The sequence below is a fragment of the Alosa alosa genome, chromosome 4 (genome assembly GCF_017589495.1).
Source record: "Alosa alosa isolate M-15738 ecotype Scorff River chromosome 4, AALO_Geno_1.1, whole genome shotgun sequence".
NCBI lineage: Eukaryota > Metazoa > Chordata > Actinopteri > Clupeiformes > Clupeidae > Alosa > Alosa alosa.
The window spans coordinates 28075429-28093865 of NC_063192.1; the positions used below are offsets into that span (position 1 = coordinate 28075429).

General features: G+C 42.4%; 1 protein-coding gene across 5 annotated transcripts in view; it reads left to right on the forward strand.

Moving 5' to 3' along the window:
- The first annotated feature begins 5399 nt into the window (after positions 1-5399).
- Positions 5400-18437, forward strand: part of flna (filamin A, alpha (actin binding protein 280)) — a 43303-nt gene continuing 30265 nt past the window's right edge. For 4 of the 5 annotated variants that reach the window (XM_048240412.1, XM_048240415.1, XM_048240414.1 and 1 more), the window contains exons 1-2: positions 5400-5600; positions 8959-9441. In XM_048240412.1, the coding sequence (XP_048096369.1) occupies positions 9066-9441 (376 nt within the window). In that variant the 5' untranslated portion in view covers positions 5400-5600; positions 8959-9065. The remainder of the gene's footprint in view (positions 5601-8958; positions 9442-18437) is intronic. The other variant, XM_048240413.1, reaches the window with a different exon arrangement.

An 18437-nucleotide genomic window follows, 5' to 3' on the forward strand; every position in this document is an offset into this window, starting at 1 on the left:
AGCTCAATGGTTTCCTCCCAAACACCAACAGATGGTACAGAGTCCTCTGCTCCCCTTCGCCTTCAGGTGCTCAGACTTATCTGTCTGAGTGTCTGCAGGTGTGAGTGTGTGGGTAAGTGTGTCTGTAAGTGAATACTGTAAGTCAGGTGTTATGTGCTTCACAGGTATTGCAGGCGTGCCTCACTGTCGAGACTGTGTAGCATCTGTGGCAGCCTTGGCCAGGTTCGTGCCAGACATGCTGGACCTTATCTGAGTCAAACACATTTATCTTGGTCTATCTGACCAAAGAATGTGCTCCCGAAATTCATCGGGTCCAGGCCATCTTACACGTTCTTTAGCAAAGTTTAATCTTGCGGTCCGATTGGGATCTAGTTGGTGTGAACCTGGCCAGGACTACCACAGTGAAAGCATAATGTTGAGAGAGGTATATGGAGATGGGAGGGTGTCATTTGGGGCTGCATTTCATTTCATTTTCATTTATTTATTTAAAGGACAGTGCACATTAATCAACATTTCTGTAAATGTGCCAGTGTTAGCCAGCAGGCTAATTTTCAACTGTAGTCCATTGACAATATGTTATACTATGCCATAGGACTGGCTCCATTAAAACATTTAAAACATAAGACATATAACCATACAGCCATACAACCCTTAGGGGAACCATCTATCCATCTATCTATCAAACATAGACCATGGGTTACAGGACAGCTATACTATAGAGGCAGACAAACATTAATGTATTATGAGAGGTGCTCACATTTTTGTATGCTCAAAAGCCATAAGTGCCAAATGTGTTTGGGATATGACTTTTATAGATGGCATGATCACAAATGCATGTGGATGCCAAAATACTGGCTGATAAGATGTCTCCCAGTCTTCAGATGCTTGGCACAATAAGAATATTTCAGCATGATAACAATCCAAAACACACTGGCAAAATCATGCAAGAGTTTTGTAAGAACCACTCACTATATAGGAATCACATGATGAGTTGTGGATGAGACTAAGACCATTGTTGTAGTGAGACCATTAGAGTGAATCAATTAAGACATGACAATGTATACATTTGATTACATTCCCTGGACCTAGTTAACTTCTCCCGTGGACATGTGACAAGCATGTGACAGTAGGCACACAATAGGCACACACTTCCACAAAGCAGCTAGCTGATGATTGAAAGAATTATCATCAGCCTGGGAATTAGGACCCTTACAGTTTCTAAAGAAAAAAATACTTGGCCATGTATGTCACCAAACTTGAATCTAATAAAATAGCAAAGCAAAGAGCAGATGAAAATAAATCTCTGAAGAATGGCAGGACATCTCTCCACAAACGGGGATCTTGGTTAGAGTCCGTCCCGGGTCATTCCCCGATCCCACCTCATCTCTCTATCACCCGCTTTCTGTCAATCTCTAAACTGTCCTATCACAATAAAGGCAAAAATGTCCCAAATAATATACTTAAAAATAAATAAATAAAGGGATATTGACTTTTGTTGCATTGAGTTCTTATTGTATAAAAAATAAAGAATGCAACTATTTGTATTGTTTGGTCATTATTTATGATGTACAGTATCTTCATAACGTTCTCAGACAGTCCTGGTTTTTAAGTAACAATGAGCACAGCATTAGAACTATTCTTACTTCTTTATCGGTCATACATGTGTGTTTATGTGTGTTAACTGACTGAGTGATTTGAGAATCAAAAATGTATTTACCTGACAAGACAAGACTTTGTCACAAGGATAGGATTATGAACTGAAATATGAATATGGACGTAATGAATCCATGCCTCCTTCAAGCTGTTTTGACTGTTTCGTTCCTTAGCTCTGTGTGTGGCCATGTTTAATTCCATGGAAACAGGACTATATCTGTCACTTGGACTTCCTGTCCACATAACAGGCTGAACAAAAGCAGATCACTCTGGTTTGGCACAATTCTCCATGACACTACCCACTCTGGACTTCCCTCAGGATGTTACACTGGCTTTGGAACATTTCATGACTCTAGGGAACCACCTGATTATAACATTCCATGTGTGAGAATAAGAGAATACCTTAAAATTATAATCATATTTTAAATATGTTTTATTATATAAATATGCAATCTCCTCATTTTTTTAATCAATCAATCAATCAATCAATCTACAACTTTTACTTCTACAATGACGTTTAATTTGCATAGAATCCTGATCCAGTCTTCTCTGTGATTATACAAAATCTTACAAGTGAGAAACCTACTGTACAAAAAAGGTCGGAGAAACTCATTTTAAAGGCATGCAGGAATGAACCAAGCCAGTATCAATGGATTGAGAGGATGTAAAAAATCAGAATCTCTGACCATCACTATGCTCTAACAATAACGAAACTCACATAGGGACAAGGTAAAGAGCTTACTTAGGTCAAACAGAACTACCTCAGCCATTTATTGGCCTGACTTTTGCACTATTATATTGACTGTCTATGCACAATTGCACAATTTCAACCCAATTTTGCTGCTCTTATTTCTTCACTGTATGTGCCTTCTTATTTACTTTTTATTGTTTACTTGAATGTCATGTTTGTCTGTGGACTTAAATAGGTAAAATATGTCTTGTCTCCACCGTGGGATAGTGAGAAACGTAATTTCGATCTCTTTGTATGTCTTGGCATGTGAAGAAATTGACAATAAAACAGACTTTGACTTTGAAGAGAGACTTTCTGAATAAAGTGGAGTAACATTATAACTTTGAGGAACTGGTCCTCTATACCCTCCTCTCTCTGTCTCTCTGTCTCTCTCCCTCTCTCTCATGCTCCCCCTGCTTTACTTTTATCTCAGTTTGTGACTGAGCTAATTTTGACTTTAATGGTCATAAAAACACAACTCAATATTTTACTAGCTTAAATCTGGAATCCAAATGACGGCATTTTCCTATTTTTCACATTCTGTGAAGTAGACTATTGCTTGCCTTTGACATAATTTTCCATCGTACATGTGTTCACATACCAGTGTGTCTTGAGCAGAAACAAAAGGCCAAAGCACAGAGCATTTGTTATTGTTCGGCATTTCTGTTACATTCTAAGGAATTGCAATTAAGGCTGCCCCTTATAAACACAACTCTGATGACGTAGCTAACAAATGATGAGTTCCGGTGTGTTGTGCCCTGTATAAACATGTTTGAGAACTTTACAAACAAAAAACCCCAACAACAACAAAACTGATGCTCATAGTCAGAGGGGAATAGCATGGTTTAGTGACAAACCTGGGTCAGTTCTCTCAGGGTAAGAAGCAAGGCTTGGTACTCAATCTTGACACTTTTAAGGCACTGAAAAGCTCTGATTCTATTGAGTGAGAAACTGCCTTTTTCTTCATAAGCCTCTGTCCCTGTTCATCTTTATGTTAAGACAGCTTTAAGTGTTCAAAATCAAAGCAGCTAAAAATAAAACAAAAAATCTGTACCATAATGTGTTTTTTATTTTTTTGTTGCTGAAATTAATTTGATTAATTGGTATTGGAAAAATGTATCGTGTAGGCACCAGTATCAAAGTCATGATATCAGTAATAATAACTGTATCGAAAATTCCCAGCCCTCGTAAGAGGTAATTCTCTCAAAAAAGAGCTGCTTAATTGTCCTAGTAAAACAAAGGCAATACTATTGTTATAACTAAAATAAATTAAGAACACTAGGATGAAACACTGGGGGGAAAAACAAATTATTGTTGAAAAACACTCAGGAAGTGCATCAAATGTGTGATTGATATTCAGGAGTTCAGGAGCTTGCAAGCTTTTTTCGTGGGGCTTTCTCTCCATGGCCAGAGGTTGGACTAGCAATGTTGCCAATACAAAGCATGATTATTATTATGAACAAAACATAAACACGTCAGGGCAGGTCATTTTAGAGGGCAACACACTCTAATACTTCTTAGATTAATCAGCACATGAAGACCATGAAATATTTTCAGATGAGCTTGCCAATCAAGGACTCTTTTTTCATTGCACCAGTAGGGAACGCTGACAAAAAAACATTCAGTTCTTGCAATAAAACAATGCTCTTTTCCTTTAAAATGTGCTGAGGACACATGATGGCATCCAGCTATTTGTCTAATACTCTCTGGATGTTCAGCGATCCACTATCCAGTTTTATGAGGACTTTAACTAGGTGCCGTGCCTGACGCACAGCACTTTCATTGATGTCTTGCTATCACCCTGTCCAGCAGGTCAACTATTAAGAAGTTATTCTGATTTGTCCCCTCTCTCTGTCTCTCTTAATTTCACAGACACATTCAAACCTCAGAGTGAATCTGTTTGCCCAGGTTTGGTTGAATTGATCCTGTCTTTACCAAACCAACAGAACACAAAGGAATATGATCTGCAATGAATATTAAGACACCGAACCATGGTGTTAAAAAGGTATCTGCTTTTATGAGTGCAAATTAGCCCAACCCATACCAGGGCTCTCCACCAAGTATCCAATGGAAAACCTCACTAGGCTATCTTCCATTCTCTTTTTGTCATTGCACCCCCAACGTGTTTATACTTGGATTAGATAAGCAAGTAGCCTACTCTTGGCTGTATTTGACTAGCTTGTAAAGTAAATAATACTTAACAGTATGATTTATGAATGAATAATTGGCCTTGCATCATGATTTAGGGGTCAAGAATAAAAGGTTAGAGAATTTGATATCTCACAGGTGACTCTGCATTGACTCTACTACTGCATCAGGGCCTTCTTTAAAGCACTGAAAAGGCCTTAATACATTTTGACAGGATCCATCAGAGTATTTCGAATGATTTTTCATTTCATTTCATTTTCATTTTGAATTGATGGGTTCACTTTAAGAATTATTCTTACACTTTAAGGCTATTTAAATTAAATAGATAGATAGATAGATAGATAGATAGATAGATAGATAGATAGATAATCATCATCTTCATCATCATCTTTATCATCATCAAAAACAGATTCAGTAATCTATTTCACTGGCTAATTGAATAATTATTGTAACCGCAGAGATTCCTTACTCTGTCCCTAATTATAGTCACGCTTTACAGTTTGTTGTTGTTGTTGTTGTGTTGTTGCTCCTCGCGTTTACATTCGGCACTCGCAGCAATGCACGAAAGTGCCATAACACAAGAGGTCAAATGTTGACTTGACTTAACAGGGTTGCAACACAGAGCTTGACTTGTGTGGACTACTCAAAAACTACTCAAACATCCCGCACGGACAGATTAGCCTACAGGCGCAGTGAGCACGCTGACATCATACCTTTAAAATCTGAGGCGCGGTCGCCGGTATAACGTCAGCCTTTTCTGAAACACACTCACCAAACAGAGAAGAAAGCACCCCCTTCAACCCCCCTTTATACTTTACCAATTAAGGCTCTTGCAACAGGGACACACACGAGAGAGAGAGGGGGAGAGATAGAAAAGACCAAGTGGTGTCACTCTTGTTCTTTCTTGAGTTCAACAGAACAAACATTTTCCCCGAGGGAGGCTCGCCCGGGAGGGAGGTACAGTGATAGCTGCTTACATTTTGCCGGAGCTTCACGCGCAGTCAGAGAGGAGTAGAAGCGACTGTTGAAAGCTATCCACAGTGCCAGTAAGTCGTAGCGAACTGAAACGGTGAGTTTCGCAACTTTTTTTTCCCTTTTCAAGCTTAGTTGGGGTTTTATGAGCTGTGTCATTGCGTTGTGTGGATCTGAGGTTTGCTTGCATGTAAAGTTGTACAGTGCTGCGGACTACCTGTAGCCTATTGATTCAATACGTGAGCGTAATAATATTATTGATAATGTGAGAGACGCTGATTTAGTCGACCTATCGTTGTAGTTTTAACCCTAAAGTTAGAGACCTAACCTGTTGTCTAATTCTTTGGATGGTAGCTTGCAAAGAGATGCCCAAAGTTGTCATATGGCATTGTGCAGTTTTTGTAACTGTTTTAAGGAATGGATATGCAGATCTACAGCCCTTGTTGGGGTCTGTTGATGTTTACAGTGAATCAAAGTCTTGCTTAGCTTGGCGTTGTCATAAAAATGTTAATCTTTGAGATTATGCTCTGGGTGTAGACCAAGTCTACGAGTGGGTAAACTTCTGTTATAAATTTGAGCGTTTTAACTGAATACATGAATCGTAATACATTTAAGTGTTTATACTTAACTGATCTGAGTTTTAATGCGTATTGGCCAAGTGCTTGAACAGCATGGCATTGACCAAATTATTGGTGTAGTACAGCCTATGGGTCATTTAGAGTATAATTCCACTGACACTATTTCCACTGTACATTGTGACTGTCTGCATGAACCACCCGATGCTCTGTGGGATTTTAAACGCATCAATCGTATAATCTAATCAAGGAGTCCACACCAAATAAGGCAAAATATGGAAAAGTCCTCTCCCTGTCTGAACGGGGATGGGATAGTTGCGCGCGCCCCCCCACGATCAATGGAGATGCTGCACCAGAATGGGTTGTAACCTAGTCTAGTATAGTCCTCTACCTCGATTTCCCGTTAGACATTTCTGACACACTTCGTAAATAATTTACTAAATTATTTAACTAAATAATTTTAGTTTTAAACTAAATGTAACCTATACGTAGCCTATATGAGCTTGCTAAGAACAGCGGTTTTAGGAGGTTAGTTTTGGTGATTCTAAAGTTTACTAGGCTTTGAGCTGACTTGGAGCTGATTTACTTGTGTAAATCATTGTCGTATACAATATTTGTTTTTCAAATTGGAAGAAAATGTAGGCTGGAAAGTGCAGCGAGAAAACATCTGGCTTAATAAAAATGTTGCGGAGCCTAATCAATGTTTTTCACTGCCAGTGAGAAGAACATGTCCTGTGGTTGAGCGCTGCCAACGAGGTCGGTTAACCAAAGTGCCTCAATCTTTTCCGCTCTTCGCTGTAAGGGTGTCGGTTATTGTTCTGTGCATGGCATCATCAGCAACATGTCTGCAACCCTGACTGGTCTTCAGTCGCGAAATGTATGAAGCTCCAATACGGCATTGGTTTACACCTTTTGTTAATATAGCAACATATGTGGCAAATATTAAAGATAATGCGCATAATTGCGGACTGGGTAGTTTGCCAGTGGGATCCATCACATTGTTTTACAGTGGTAGGGGTTTTCAGAGGACTATGACCCTTTTTTCAAAGCTGGATTATATGTGGACAGTGGTGTGAATTTTTTGAAAGTTAGGTCAGACATTGTGTTAGAGTGTAATTTGAAACATCATGCCGAGGTATGCACAAGAGAATTTATTTGACTCGGTCCATACTAAAGGCGATTACATTTTTGGGGTGGGGGAGGAGACATGTCCAAAAACCTTGGCCATCCTCCCATGTTGTATAAAAACATCCTCCAGGGAGCGCCAAAGTCCAAGCTGTGCGCAATAGTTACGCAGCACGTCATCGAATAATGAATACGGGTCCAGCATCCCCTGTTGTGCCATGACTTAAGTTTCACTGGTTTAATTCCAGGCCGAACGACTTTATCGCACATGCCAGACATTCTTTGTAAAAACTGTGCACCAACAGACGTTGTTATATAGCTTTCTCATTTTTGGTACAACTGTTGACAAGGAGATATTTTAGATAGTAGGTAAAATTAGTGAATGAATGAATGAAAATGTCAGTGTTCTAGAATGATTGGCTGTGTGTGAGTGTGAGTGTGAGTGAGAGTGAGAGAGAGAGAGAGAGAGAGAGGTGTGGTATGTCTGTGCGTGTCTGGGGGGTAGGGGTGTGCCTGACCCTCATATTTAGAGGTTGGGGGTCATCATTTAGTGGTCAGATGTAGGCATTCCTTAGATTCTCATACAGACTCGGGAGCTGAAAAAAGGCCAAAAGAAAAACATTCTTTATGGACTGCGTCCTCACACAAGCTTTTGACAGAGTGGCCTTATTTAGTAAAGCTAGTATTTAATGTTTCTCCTCATTCCTATTAAATTTGTTAAATTGCTTCCTTCTATTAAGTTTCTCCCACTTTAAGGGTGAAACACCACTCCAGTTATCTTGCCAAGAATCTTTATGACATCCACCATAGGTACCAAGACATTTGATTATAAGCATTTCTATTGCCCCCTTATTTTTCCAACCAAACAAAGAGGAGGGGGCTGTCTAGACACATAGACACGCCTGACTAAACTTGCATTCCCTTTGGACAATTAGCTGAACTGAGCAGCTCTGACAGTACAGGAATGGTCCATGGAGACACTTAGGAGTGGGTTTAAATGCAGAGCTTTAAACAAGCACATGTTTTTTGCAAACGCTGTGATGAGAAGGGGCAGGATTCCTTTGGGGATAGTAGGCAACATGACAAGAAATAGAAGTGAGAGAGTCACAGATACTGACACGTCCTCAGGAAAACACTTTGACAAGTTACAAAATAGAATAACTATTTATAAATAGCAGTTTTTATCACCGCTCACAGATCTGAGAATTTTGTGGTAAAACTTCAGCTGTAATGTTCTGGACTTGGTGTTTTCCCCAAGAGTATAGATTTCCAGCTGACGATTTGTTTATGAGGAGAATTCACAAATATTTACTCGGACACCTTGGCAATCAGTCAACCTAAATTTTCCAGTGTTGGAGTTGTGTAACATTCTGGGCGAAGCAGCTCCTCCAATGACTGTTTGTGCAAATGCCACTTAGCATATTAATAGCCTATATAAGAATCCTTTAAGATCTTCTCTAATTCAAATTATCTATATAAAAAAGATGTCAGTGGTATTTTTTATGAACAAAGTAGGTCTGTGATACTTAAATGTAAATCGGCTAATAATCACCTATCTGTAGTCCCAAAAGGTGAGCCACTGTTGGGCACAGTCTAAAGTTGTTGAAAGTATGCTGTCAGTTATGCTTATAATATTTTTGGGGGATCGACATGTAAAGGTGACCAAGGGATAACATAACGGAGTTCGTGTTCCCTCAATCTCACATTTTGACACTGTCTAATACTAACATTTAGATATGTCTCTTTTCTCTCCAGTCAAACAAAAACGCTACAAAGAAGAACCAAGGAATTGTAAAATCCCGCAAGACTCCACCCTTAAAAGCTAGACAGCGAACTAGTGAGGGAGACCAGAGTCAATAAAAATGAGTAGTCAACACCCACGCCTCCACCAGTCGAGCGCGGCCGCCGCTCCCGTATCCAACTCAGCTCAAGAGAAGGACGCCGACATGCCAGCCACGGAGAAGGATCTAGCCGAGGACGCACCATGGAAGAAGATTCAGCAAAACACCTTTACGCGATGGTGCAACGAACATCTTAAATGTGTGAATAAGAGAATCGCGAACTTGCAGACGGATCTGAGTGATGGGCTCCGGCTGATAGGGCTCCTTGAGGTGCTCAGCCAGAAGAAGATGTTCCGCAAGTACAACCAGCGCCCGACGTTCAGGCAGATGCAGTTGGAGAACGTCTCGGTGGCGTTAGAATTCCTGGACAGGGAGAATATCAAACTTGTTTCCATAGGTGGGTGTCCGTCTGACTCATTCTTTGCTGATTTTCCCTTTCTTTTGTAGCTCACACGTCACTTAGACGAATTATCTCAGCGCTATATGTTGCATCCGTAATCTCGTATTCTCTATTCGGACCTCCTTTTTGAGTTTAAGATCCATAATCTGTTTTTAACAAGGATGCTGATTAATGTCGCTGAGCTGCACCTGGAGCATGCCCAATTGTCATTGATCCGTGTGTTCTGCACAGCAGGGTCCCAGGCCGTGGTATGAGGGGAAAAGTTATGGATGCAAAGTTAGGCTATTGTAAAACCACTGAGTAGGCTGAGTTGCTGAATAATAGGCTATATCAAAGGCAGATTGGACATGCGTTTTGGACAGAATTATTCAACAGTTTCCCAATTTTTACAAAAAAGTATAATACGGTAAAGTGGAATGCGTCCTGGTGGACAAAATGGGTCGAACGTATGGGTTTATCTAACGTCTTGCAGGATTTATATACGGATTTACCGTATTCTAGCTGCTCCAATGTCGTAAAGCGGACGCAGGGGCCTGTTACTTCAGCGTTTCTTGAGCCCCGGGCGTTGTATTTCTATGCAACAACGAATGAGAAAGGACCATGTGTAACTTCTGGTCCAGGCGCTTATTGCTTGCAGAGATTTAACTTTTGTCGGCCTGGCAGGGAGGGAAGTAGGGAAACATAACTTGTCAATAGAAGCGTTTGTTTCTCAAGCTCAAACAGTTGTCATCGGGTTGATCAGTTACATCTCGAAGCGCAACTTTTTAGAACTATTGCCTCAGGGCTTTTGTGAACTTGTGAAGTTTCTTAATTAAGGGTGGGGAAAGGGTTTCTTTGTTAGCTATTTTGCAATGCTGGAGGACACAGGCAGGCTGTTGTAACGTTACATATGTGATATCCATGTAAAACCTTTCTGACGGATTTCTGAAAGATTAAAGTTGTTCGGCTAGGTCGTCTATGGAACATTATGTTATGGCTATGTGGAGGGAGAGTTCGTCAGCGCAGATCACCACAGTAGCTGGAACAAAGTGAACGCCTTATTCTGCAAAGCAACAGCATACAATCATTGTTCATCCTCACAATGGAAAAAATTAAGCATTACTGTTGTCTAAGGGCGATCGCACATTCTTAAAGCGATGCCTCTGGGGAGGCGTTCAAGCTGAGACAGACTCACCAGGGCATGTTGGTCCAAACATGTACGGCCCAACACCCAGCAACAGTCAAAGGATGTTGTAGATAATCCTAGCCAGGCATGCGCTGGTAGTCAGTCACTCATCAGTTTGAAAGTAATCTTCATTAGTGTTTATTCTTTCCTTTTTACTGCTACTGTCTCTGGGGGTAGTAAAAGACCAAAAGTGCCTGTGCAGAGATAAACTCAGAGTTAGGGCTACTCACCTGCCTTTGTAGTGCTCATGTCTACATTATGGTCACATATAGACATACCTTTAAGAGAAATGCATCTATATGCAGAATATCAATCACTGGAGAGAAGAGAAAGATACTTAAAAAATAACATGCAAATGTGAATACCCCAAAAATGAGTCAATGAAAAAGTCATGGAGCTGGTTTGCTCCCAGGGCACTGTCTGTCCCGTTCCTGCCACTGGAAAATCAGCATCTACCATTAATATGTTATTTTACACAAGCAGCAAGACTGCAGCTTGGGACTTTATAAGCCATCCTAGGCTGTGTGTTTGTGTATAATGGCCAACTGAATTTACAGTGCACGGAAATGGACTAGAAGAAAACCTGGATAAATCCAAGGCGGTTTGTGTTGTTGCATTCCTCCACATGTTTCCCAGTGTTTGATGCCTTGAAATAGAGTTGTGGAACAGAGGAGTTCACCTGGAAGGAGTTAGTCAGTCAGTGCAGAGATGTGGAATTTCTTTTCTAGACCTTTAAAAGTAGTAGTATATGTGTGTGTGTGTGGTTATGTGTTTGAATGGAAGAACAAATGGCACTTCTGTCCCATAGGAGGTTTTAAGCAAAAAAGAAAGTAGTCCCCCCAACACAACTCCCTCCTCACCTCATCTCTCCACACACCCTCTCTTCGTGGGCTCACCAATCAGGACAGAACTTGCTCGGAGACACGTTCCATCACAGCAACTAGTGTTTTGTATCTCTATAATGAAGGTTTGTAGAATGTGTCAACCCCACCCCCACCCCCACCTTCCCGGAGGAAGGGATTGAGAAAGAGCCAAGTTGCCTTCCGATTCTTGACAAGGGAGCCTCGCAAGAGAACTGTGGCTGTGCTATATGTTGCTCAACTCAAGAGTTGGAATTAACATCCTTGAAGTTGTTTTAGTCAGGCAGTGACGTTGTTGAAAGGACCTGGTGCTCGTCAACTTTGCTCCACACTCCTTGTAGCTCCTTAATGAGCCGAGTCCTTTCAGCAAGGGATCAAACCCTATCTATGCAACGTTTTTAATCTTATCCCTGTGCTGTCAGTAGCTCAGACAGCCGTGCCAAAAGTTAATTTGAGAAATACTAATTGCAGATATTTCCCAGTGGAAGTTATTTCTATACCTCCACCAAGGAGATTATGTTTTTGGTGCCATCATTTGTCTGTCTGTTTGTCAGCAAAAATGACCAGGTCAATTTTTATGAAACTTAGTTGCAGGGTGTGGCATGTGCCATGGAAGAACCCATTACATTTTGAAGCAGATCTGAATCATGGGGCAGATCCACAAAGTATTTTCCCTTTGTTATCATTGCAAGGTATTTGTCCTTGCTTGAGGTCTGTGCTCTCTGAGTGCCCTTCAAACTTTCTCTTGTTTTTCTGCATACCTCTGATAGGATTTTTTGCAAGGATTTTTTAAAGAGGGACATCTTGACCGTAACGTAATCGTAGATGTACTTCATGTTCTATCAAACTCTGCTAATGTACAGAGAAAACATACTCTTTGCTCTCACACACCCTTTATGGTAGGTTACATGAGCTATATGGCCACATTCTTGTACGCCTAGGAGGTTCCTGCTCAAGTGCCTTTGTTAGAGATGCCAGGATTTCCTCTAAACTACCAAGTTGTGTGTAAGGAATGGTCTCTGTGGAAAAGCGGTCTAATAACAAGTGTGAGATGCATTGAAAAGACCCTTAGTAACAGCAGTGTTTTATCCTGTTATGTCATTAGTGTGGGAGGTATGCGTGCATGTGAAGATATTGGGGAAAGCACCAAGATATGCTTTCTTATGTGAAAAGGTGGTCCTTCCCCTCCCATTTCAGAAGAGTTCCCAGTCATTTAACATTTTACATAACATGACCTATTTAGTCGTTTCAAATCTCTTGTTGTTAACCTATTAAGCCAGCAGCCACGGTAGCCCATTAAGACGACAGCTGCTTAAACCACAGCGGCCTTTGATTTTTCTTTCACCAAGATAAGTGCCCTCTTGCACTCGGAACAGGTTCTTAACTTTCCCTAACTTGACAGATGTGTGAATAGACAGACAGACAGACAGATGGACAGACGCACAGACAGAGATAGCCGAGGGCTTGGAAGGACAGAGAGGAGAGAGAGATAGAGAGATAGGGGACAGGATGAACAGATGGCAAGGCCAGGAAATGGCTCTTCCTGACTGTGTTGTGCCTCCACGTAATTAACTTATCCCACAGCCTTGGCACTGATGAAAAGGGAATTACAGTTGATAGAACTTGTTAGGTTTGTTTCAGCATGGTTGATGTGTGGCCGCATGAAGCCTTGTTGTAAGTGTCCTCTGTGTAGGTCGCTTGGTGAACAAGGCAAGACAGCAGGGCAGGGGGCTGGGTGGGGTGGGGTGAGATGGAGTAACAGTGAAAGTTTGAGCAAGTCTAGACACCAAGGTAATAAGTGTGTTTTCATAGCTTTACCCGTGGTGTAAGGATGTTGAGACAGGCAGAGAATTGTGCGTGCCTGTGTGTGTGTGAGTGACTTTTATTGTGTAAGATGCTCAGTGGCCACTCTTCTGAGGAACGTATAGAATGATGAGGAATCTGTGATCAGGGCTTTTGGCCCCAAGCTCTTGCATTGTTGAACATTGTTGATTAAATCTTGTTGCAACTTCGTTCAATATGTTGTGGTGGTGACTAGCCTGCAGGCCTGTAGAAAGCTGTTGCATTGCATTGTATCATTAACTTAAAGACACAGAATGATATAGAACTATAATTAACACACACACACACACTCACTCTCTGTCTCTCTCTCTCTCTCTCTCCCTCTCTCTCTATTGATGTCTTTTCTCTGCAGTTCATCTCTTCATTTCTCTCTTTCTTGACCTCTCTCTGCTTGGGCTCATTATGCTGTCCTTTCATTCAGCCAAAGGGTGGAGCTGTAGAGGAATTTAAGAGTGTACTGAGGAGTTTCAGAGTGTACAAAGTATCTGCTAATTCACTGGCTGTTAGTGCCTGGTGAATGGTTGTGCTGTTACTCCGAAAAGTTTTAGATTTTCTGATGTGTGCAGAAAAGATGTTTTTTTTTTATGTGTGTAGATGTGGCTGCACTTTCTTGTGGTAGCCTGATGTGTCTGGTCTGGGTCCAGTAACAGGACTAAGGCAGCCAAATGACAATCCGACCCTGTCAATATGGGCTTTTACAAAAGTCCCAGCACAGCAGTTTTCAGTGTTTCTCTCTCTCTCTCTCTCTCTCTCTCTCTCTCTCTCTCTCAGCCCCCCTTTGTTCCCCCCCTCTCCCCTCCCACATAGCCTGCCTCCCTCCTTCTCTATGCTGTAATCAGAAACCTCCAAGCGGGGGAATGGGTGGCCTGCCAGGATCAAGTTTGCTTCTGCCCTTTTAAGGCTAAAAAACCAAGGGGAACATTTCCAGCTTGTGAGCGAGAGAGTGAGCAAGTGAGTGAGGGAGGTAGAGAGAAGGGAAGAGGGAGGGAGGGAGAGAGAGAAGGAGAAGAGAGGAGGGAGGGAGGGAAATAAAAAAAGAGGAGGGACAATGGGAAGTAGTGAAAAGGAAAGAGCAAGGAAGTTTGCTAGAGAAGTTCATGCTCCTGGAATCTTCTATTAGAAATCCACCCCCACCGATCCCCTCCTTCCTCTCTCGTTCATTCTGGGGTTTTTTTGTGTTCTCTCACTTTTGGATCGGCACCATGCATGTTAGGAGCGTCGCAGATGCAATGTGTTTCGAGGGCTGTGCCTGTGGAAGAGAATCCAATGGCAGCAGCTGGGTCGAATACGGCAAAAAAAAATGATGTAATGCTCTGGCTACCTCTCATTCAGATAGCGTAGACATGGTCCTCTTTCTCTAACTCACTGTGTGTGTGTGTGTGTGTGTGTGTGTGTGTACTGTTGGGGTGCAGAACGGCAGAACGTGGGTTAATGGTTTAGTGGGTGTTGGTGTGTCTGTGTATGACCGCGCGTGGGGGTGGTTGGGCGAGAGGGGGGGGAGTCCCGACCACAAACCCTGGACTTGGTGATAAGTCCTTATTGGAATGTGTGCAATTTCCTCTGTGTCTTCCTCTGCCGAGGTGCAGCTCCAACTTCTGCTGACGTGCTAATTCTGAAACCAATGGCATGATTTTGCTCACCCCTTTGGCATACCATTGGCTAATTAGTCCTAATTTGAATCATATCGTAATCTTCATGGTGGTGGCCAGTCCCTGACACGGAGGAGGAGGAGGAGGAGGAGGAGGAGGAGAAGAAGCTGTAACAAAGTTGGAAATGGTGATTTTTTTGTTCTCAGGGAACATGGGTTGAACTGAGTATCCTCATCATGTTTGAGCCTCTGCCTTTGCAGTGTCACAGTCCCTTGAGTTGATGTTCTTGCTGATGTGAAAGAGGTCACTGGTTTAATGGCCCAGAGAGAGAGAGAGAGAGAGAGAGAGAGAGAGAGAGAGAGAGAGAGATGGGAATCTGTCCTGGGGGGATCGCCTATTGCACTCGCTGGTGATGACTCAAGCCATAGAAATGGCTCATCCATCCCCTGTTGTTCCAGAACAGCCCAAACCCAACTCTCACCCACCCCCCTTCTCCCCACCCCACCCTACCCTTTCCTCTCTCTCTCCTTTCTCTCTCTCTCTCTCTTTTTCTCTCTTTCTGTCTGTCTGTCTCTCTCACTCACTCCCTCTCTCTCTCACACAGACAAACACACCACAGCTACTGATCTGATGACAATCATGTTTTGGGAATTTGACTTTTTAAACTGCTGGTGGAAAGGCTGTGTCAGTGTCCATGTCCAAAAAAGGCCAGAGTCAGACTCCGTGGGCTTGGTGGTAGTGTGGTGGGAATGCTGCTTTGGATTCCTGTCATGTTTCGTGTGTTTGCTAGAGTGAGACGTGCGTCACAACCCACCGCCCCCCCATCACCTCACCCCAACCACCACCGTATGCACTCAGTATATATACATACATACCCATATATTGCCCCCGCCATTACCTCATCACCCCACCCCTCCCTTCATGTACACAGTGTATGCATACATACCCAACTCGGTGTATACCAATACATTACATACATACATATAAAGACCCATGTATCCACCTGCTGGATGACATGGATCTAAATCTTCATTCGACCCAGATCTGATCCAGGTCAAAATCAGGGCTGGTCTAGATCCAGCCCAGATGGTCAGATGGTCTCTAGTACTCATGAGTTGGACTCATGTATGCATATACTTGTAGACTACTTACTTACATTGCTGTTGTGTGTGTTTTTTCACTATCAACATCTGTAGCTTATTGGAATGAAAGATTAAGCTTTCATTCTTACTTTGATATATGACGTCTATAAACTAGACATGTTTATGGATGTTCTTGAAGCTCCATGATAAATCAGCAGCTCCTTTTACCACAAAGATGTAGTCACTTAATGCCACACGTCTGGACTGGAGAAACCACGCTCTGGCTCTGGCATGATTTAGGGACACCCGTGTTCTTGACTCAAAGGATGGTGAGTGGCTGATAAGCAGTATTTCTCTCTTTCTCTCTCTCCCTCTCTCTCCCGCTCTCTTTCTCTCTCTCCCTCCCTCAGCAGTACAACTCACCTGTTGATTCACATTTGACTCATGGGTGCCAACCACGCCTTAAAAGTTTTGCTCCACTCTGCTCCTCTTAAGTGTTCATAATTCTTCAAGCAAGCTCTGACCTGTTCATTGCACAACAGTATGGCAACACAGCACATCCATGCATTTGTCATCTGGTCAGTCATATCTCCAGGTGTTGCAAGAGTTGTATGTATGAATGACATGAATGACGTGTCTGTATGACATGTTGAGGACTTGAGAGTGTATAGGTTAACCTGATAGGCACGCTATGCTCCTTTCACTTGTGTGCTTTTCCATCAGAGTGGGTAGCAAGCTGTGTATCGTTTGCATGCTGAAAGTGAGTCAGGCGGTGGTTGCCACCCCGTTGCCACAGTGACAGCATCACAATTCTGTCTATTGTGGTGACCGCACTGTTTGGTGGCACGCGTGCAAACTTCCCTACCTCGTTGCCGAGCGCTACCTTTTTAGATACATACTGTAAATAAAGCTGGGGTATTCCGCTTCTTTTGGGGAACTGGATTGGAAAAGTTAAACCAGAAGTATACATTTAGCTTTGTCTGGGCTGGTCCCTGATTCATAGGAACACTCATTACTCGTATTCAACTTCCTGGAGTTTTTTGTTCAAATTTCTACTCATTTCTAGATGAGTCCACATGTACTGAATACATCTCCAGTGCATTTCGAAATGGCAGCGGATGCTGGGTCTGAGGCTGAACCTGGGCCAAACCCAGGCCAGATCAGGGCCAGATGTGTGCCCAGAGTCCTAGCGCTCTGGATTGGCCTCAGAGTGGGAGAATCAGACGTGGTTAGCATGGCCACCCGGCCAGCAGCCAGGGCGAATACCAGCAGACTTGGGGGATTTGAGGTTTATAAACCACTCTTTGTAAAAACAAAGAACACAGAGAGACTCGAACGTATTATTTTACATGGTCAAAAGAGAAAATGTTGGAGAACTGGAAAGAGGGGAACGGGCAAAATGTCAGTTTCGTAACAAAATTGCTTTAAAAAATAGTTCATTATATAGATCCAGTTTAGATTTTCTACATCTTCTGCCGGTAAAGAGTAAGTCATCATGGAAGCATTGGAATAAACTAAGATCTCAACTGAGAAAACATTCCTCCTTGTTCAAATTCTGTTGAAATAGTGTATCCTACAGCAGTATAAATATCAGTGGGAACAGTCTGAACAATCTCTAAACCCCTTTGCTCCCTTGGACATCAAAGTATCTGAAACTCCATCTTTAATTGAGCATGCTTCTGCCTGGAACAGGAAGAGGCTTGACCCACCACGCCCTCCCTGTTTGAGAAAGGCACTCGTTTTAGAGAAGCAGGCAGCTAGCAGTCTTGTTTATCTACCCCTATCTCTTATCACCACCACAGAGAGTCCCAGACAATTTCTTACATGTTTGAGGGTTTGTGTACTTCCTGTCTGTGTGTGTGTATGTGATGAGCAACTCTGGTATTAACCAGTGATGCGTTTGCTAAGGGTTGCTACGTTGGCTCGAATTTATTTTTTAAGCTGTGAGGACTGGATAGGTATGAATTTGTGTGGACATGCACAAATGTGTCCTCGCAGTTTAAAGATCCTTCATCCCAAAAAAGGAAAAGCCGCTCTCATTGGCTGTTTTTGTGTTGGAGAGATGCCCATTGGACACAGGGCTCCACACTTGAACTGTTGTGAGTTTATTGTCAGTTAATAGAAGATACAAGTAACTCACAGGAAGGCATGCTTCACACAATGCCATCTTGTCTTGTCACTTGTTGCTTGTAGTCTTGTACAACGAAAAATCCCTTAAAAGAAAAGTCTTTAGGACAGATGGCTGTTTAGATTTATCATTTACTTTTGAGTCTACGTGTTTGCGCTTGTTTCTGTAGGTGCAATAGCGCATATCCGAGGGGGAGCTAGGGTGTGTGTGTGTGTGTGTGTGTGTGTGTGTGTGTGTGTGTGAGCTCAAGTGTGATCACAGCCGAAGCAGGGTGTGGCAGGCCTGTGGCTGGGTGGAGATGGAGAGAGAAGCCCACTTCCCCATTTC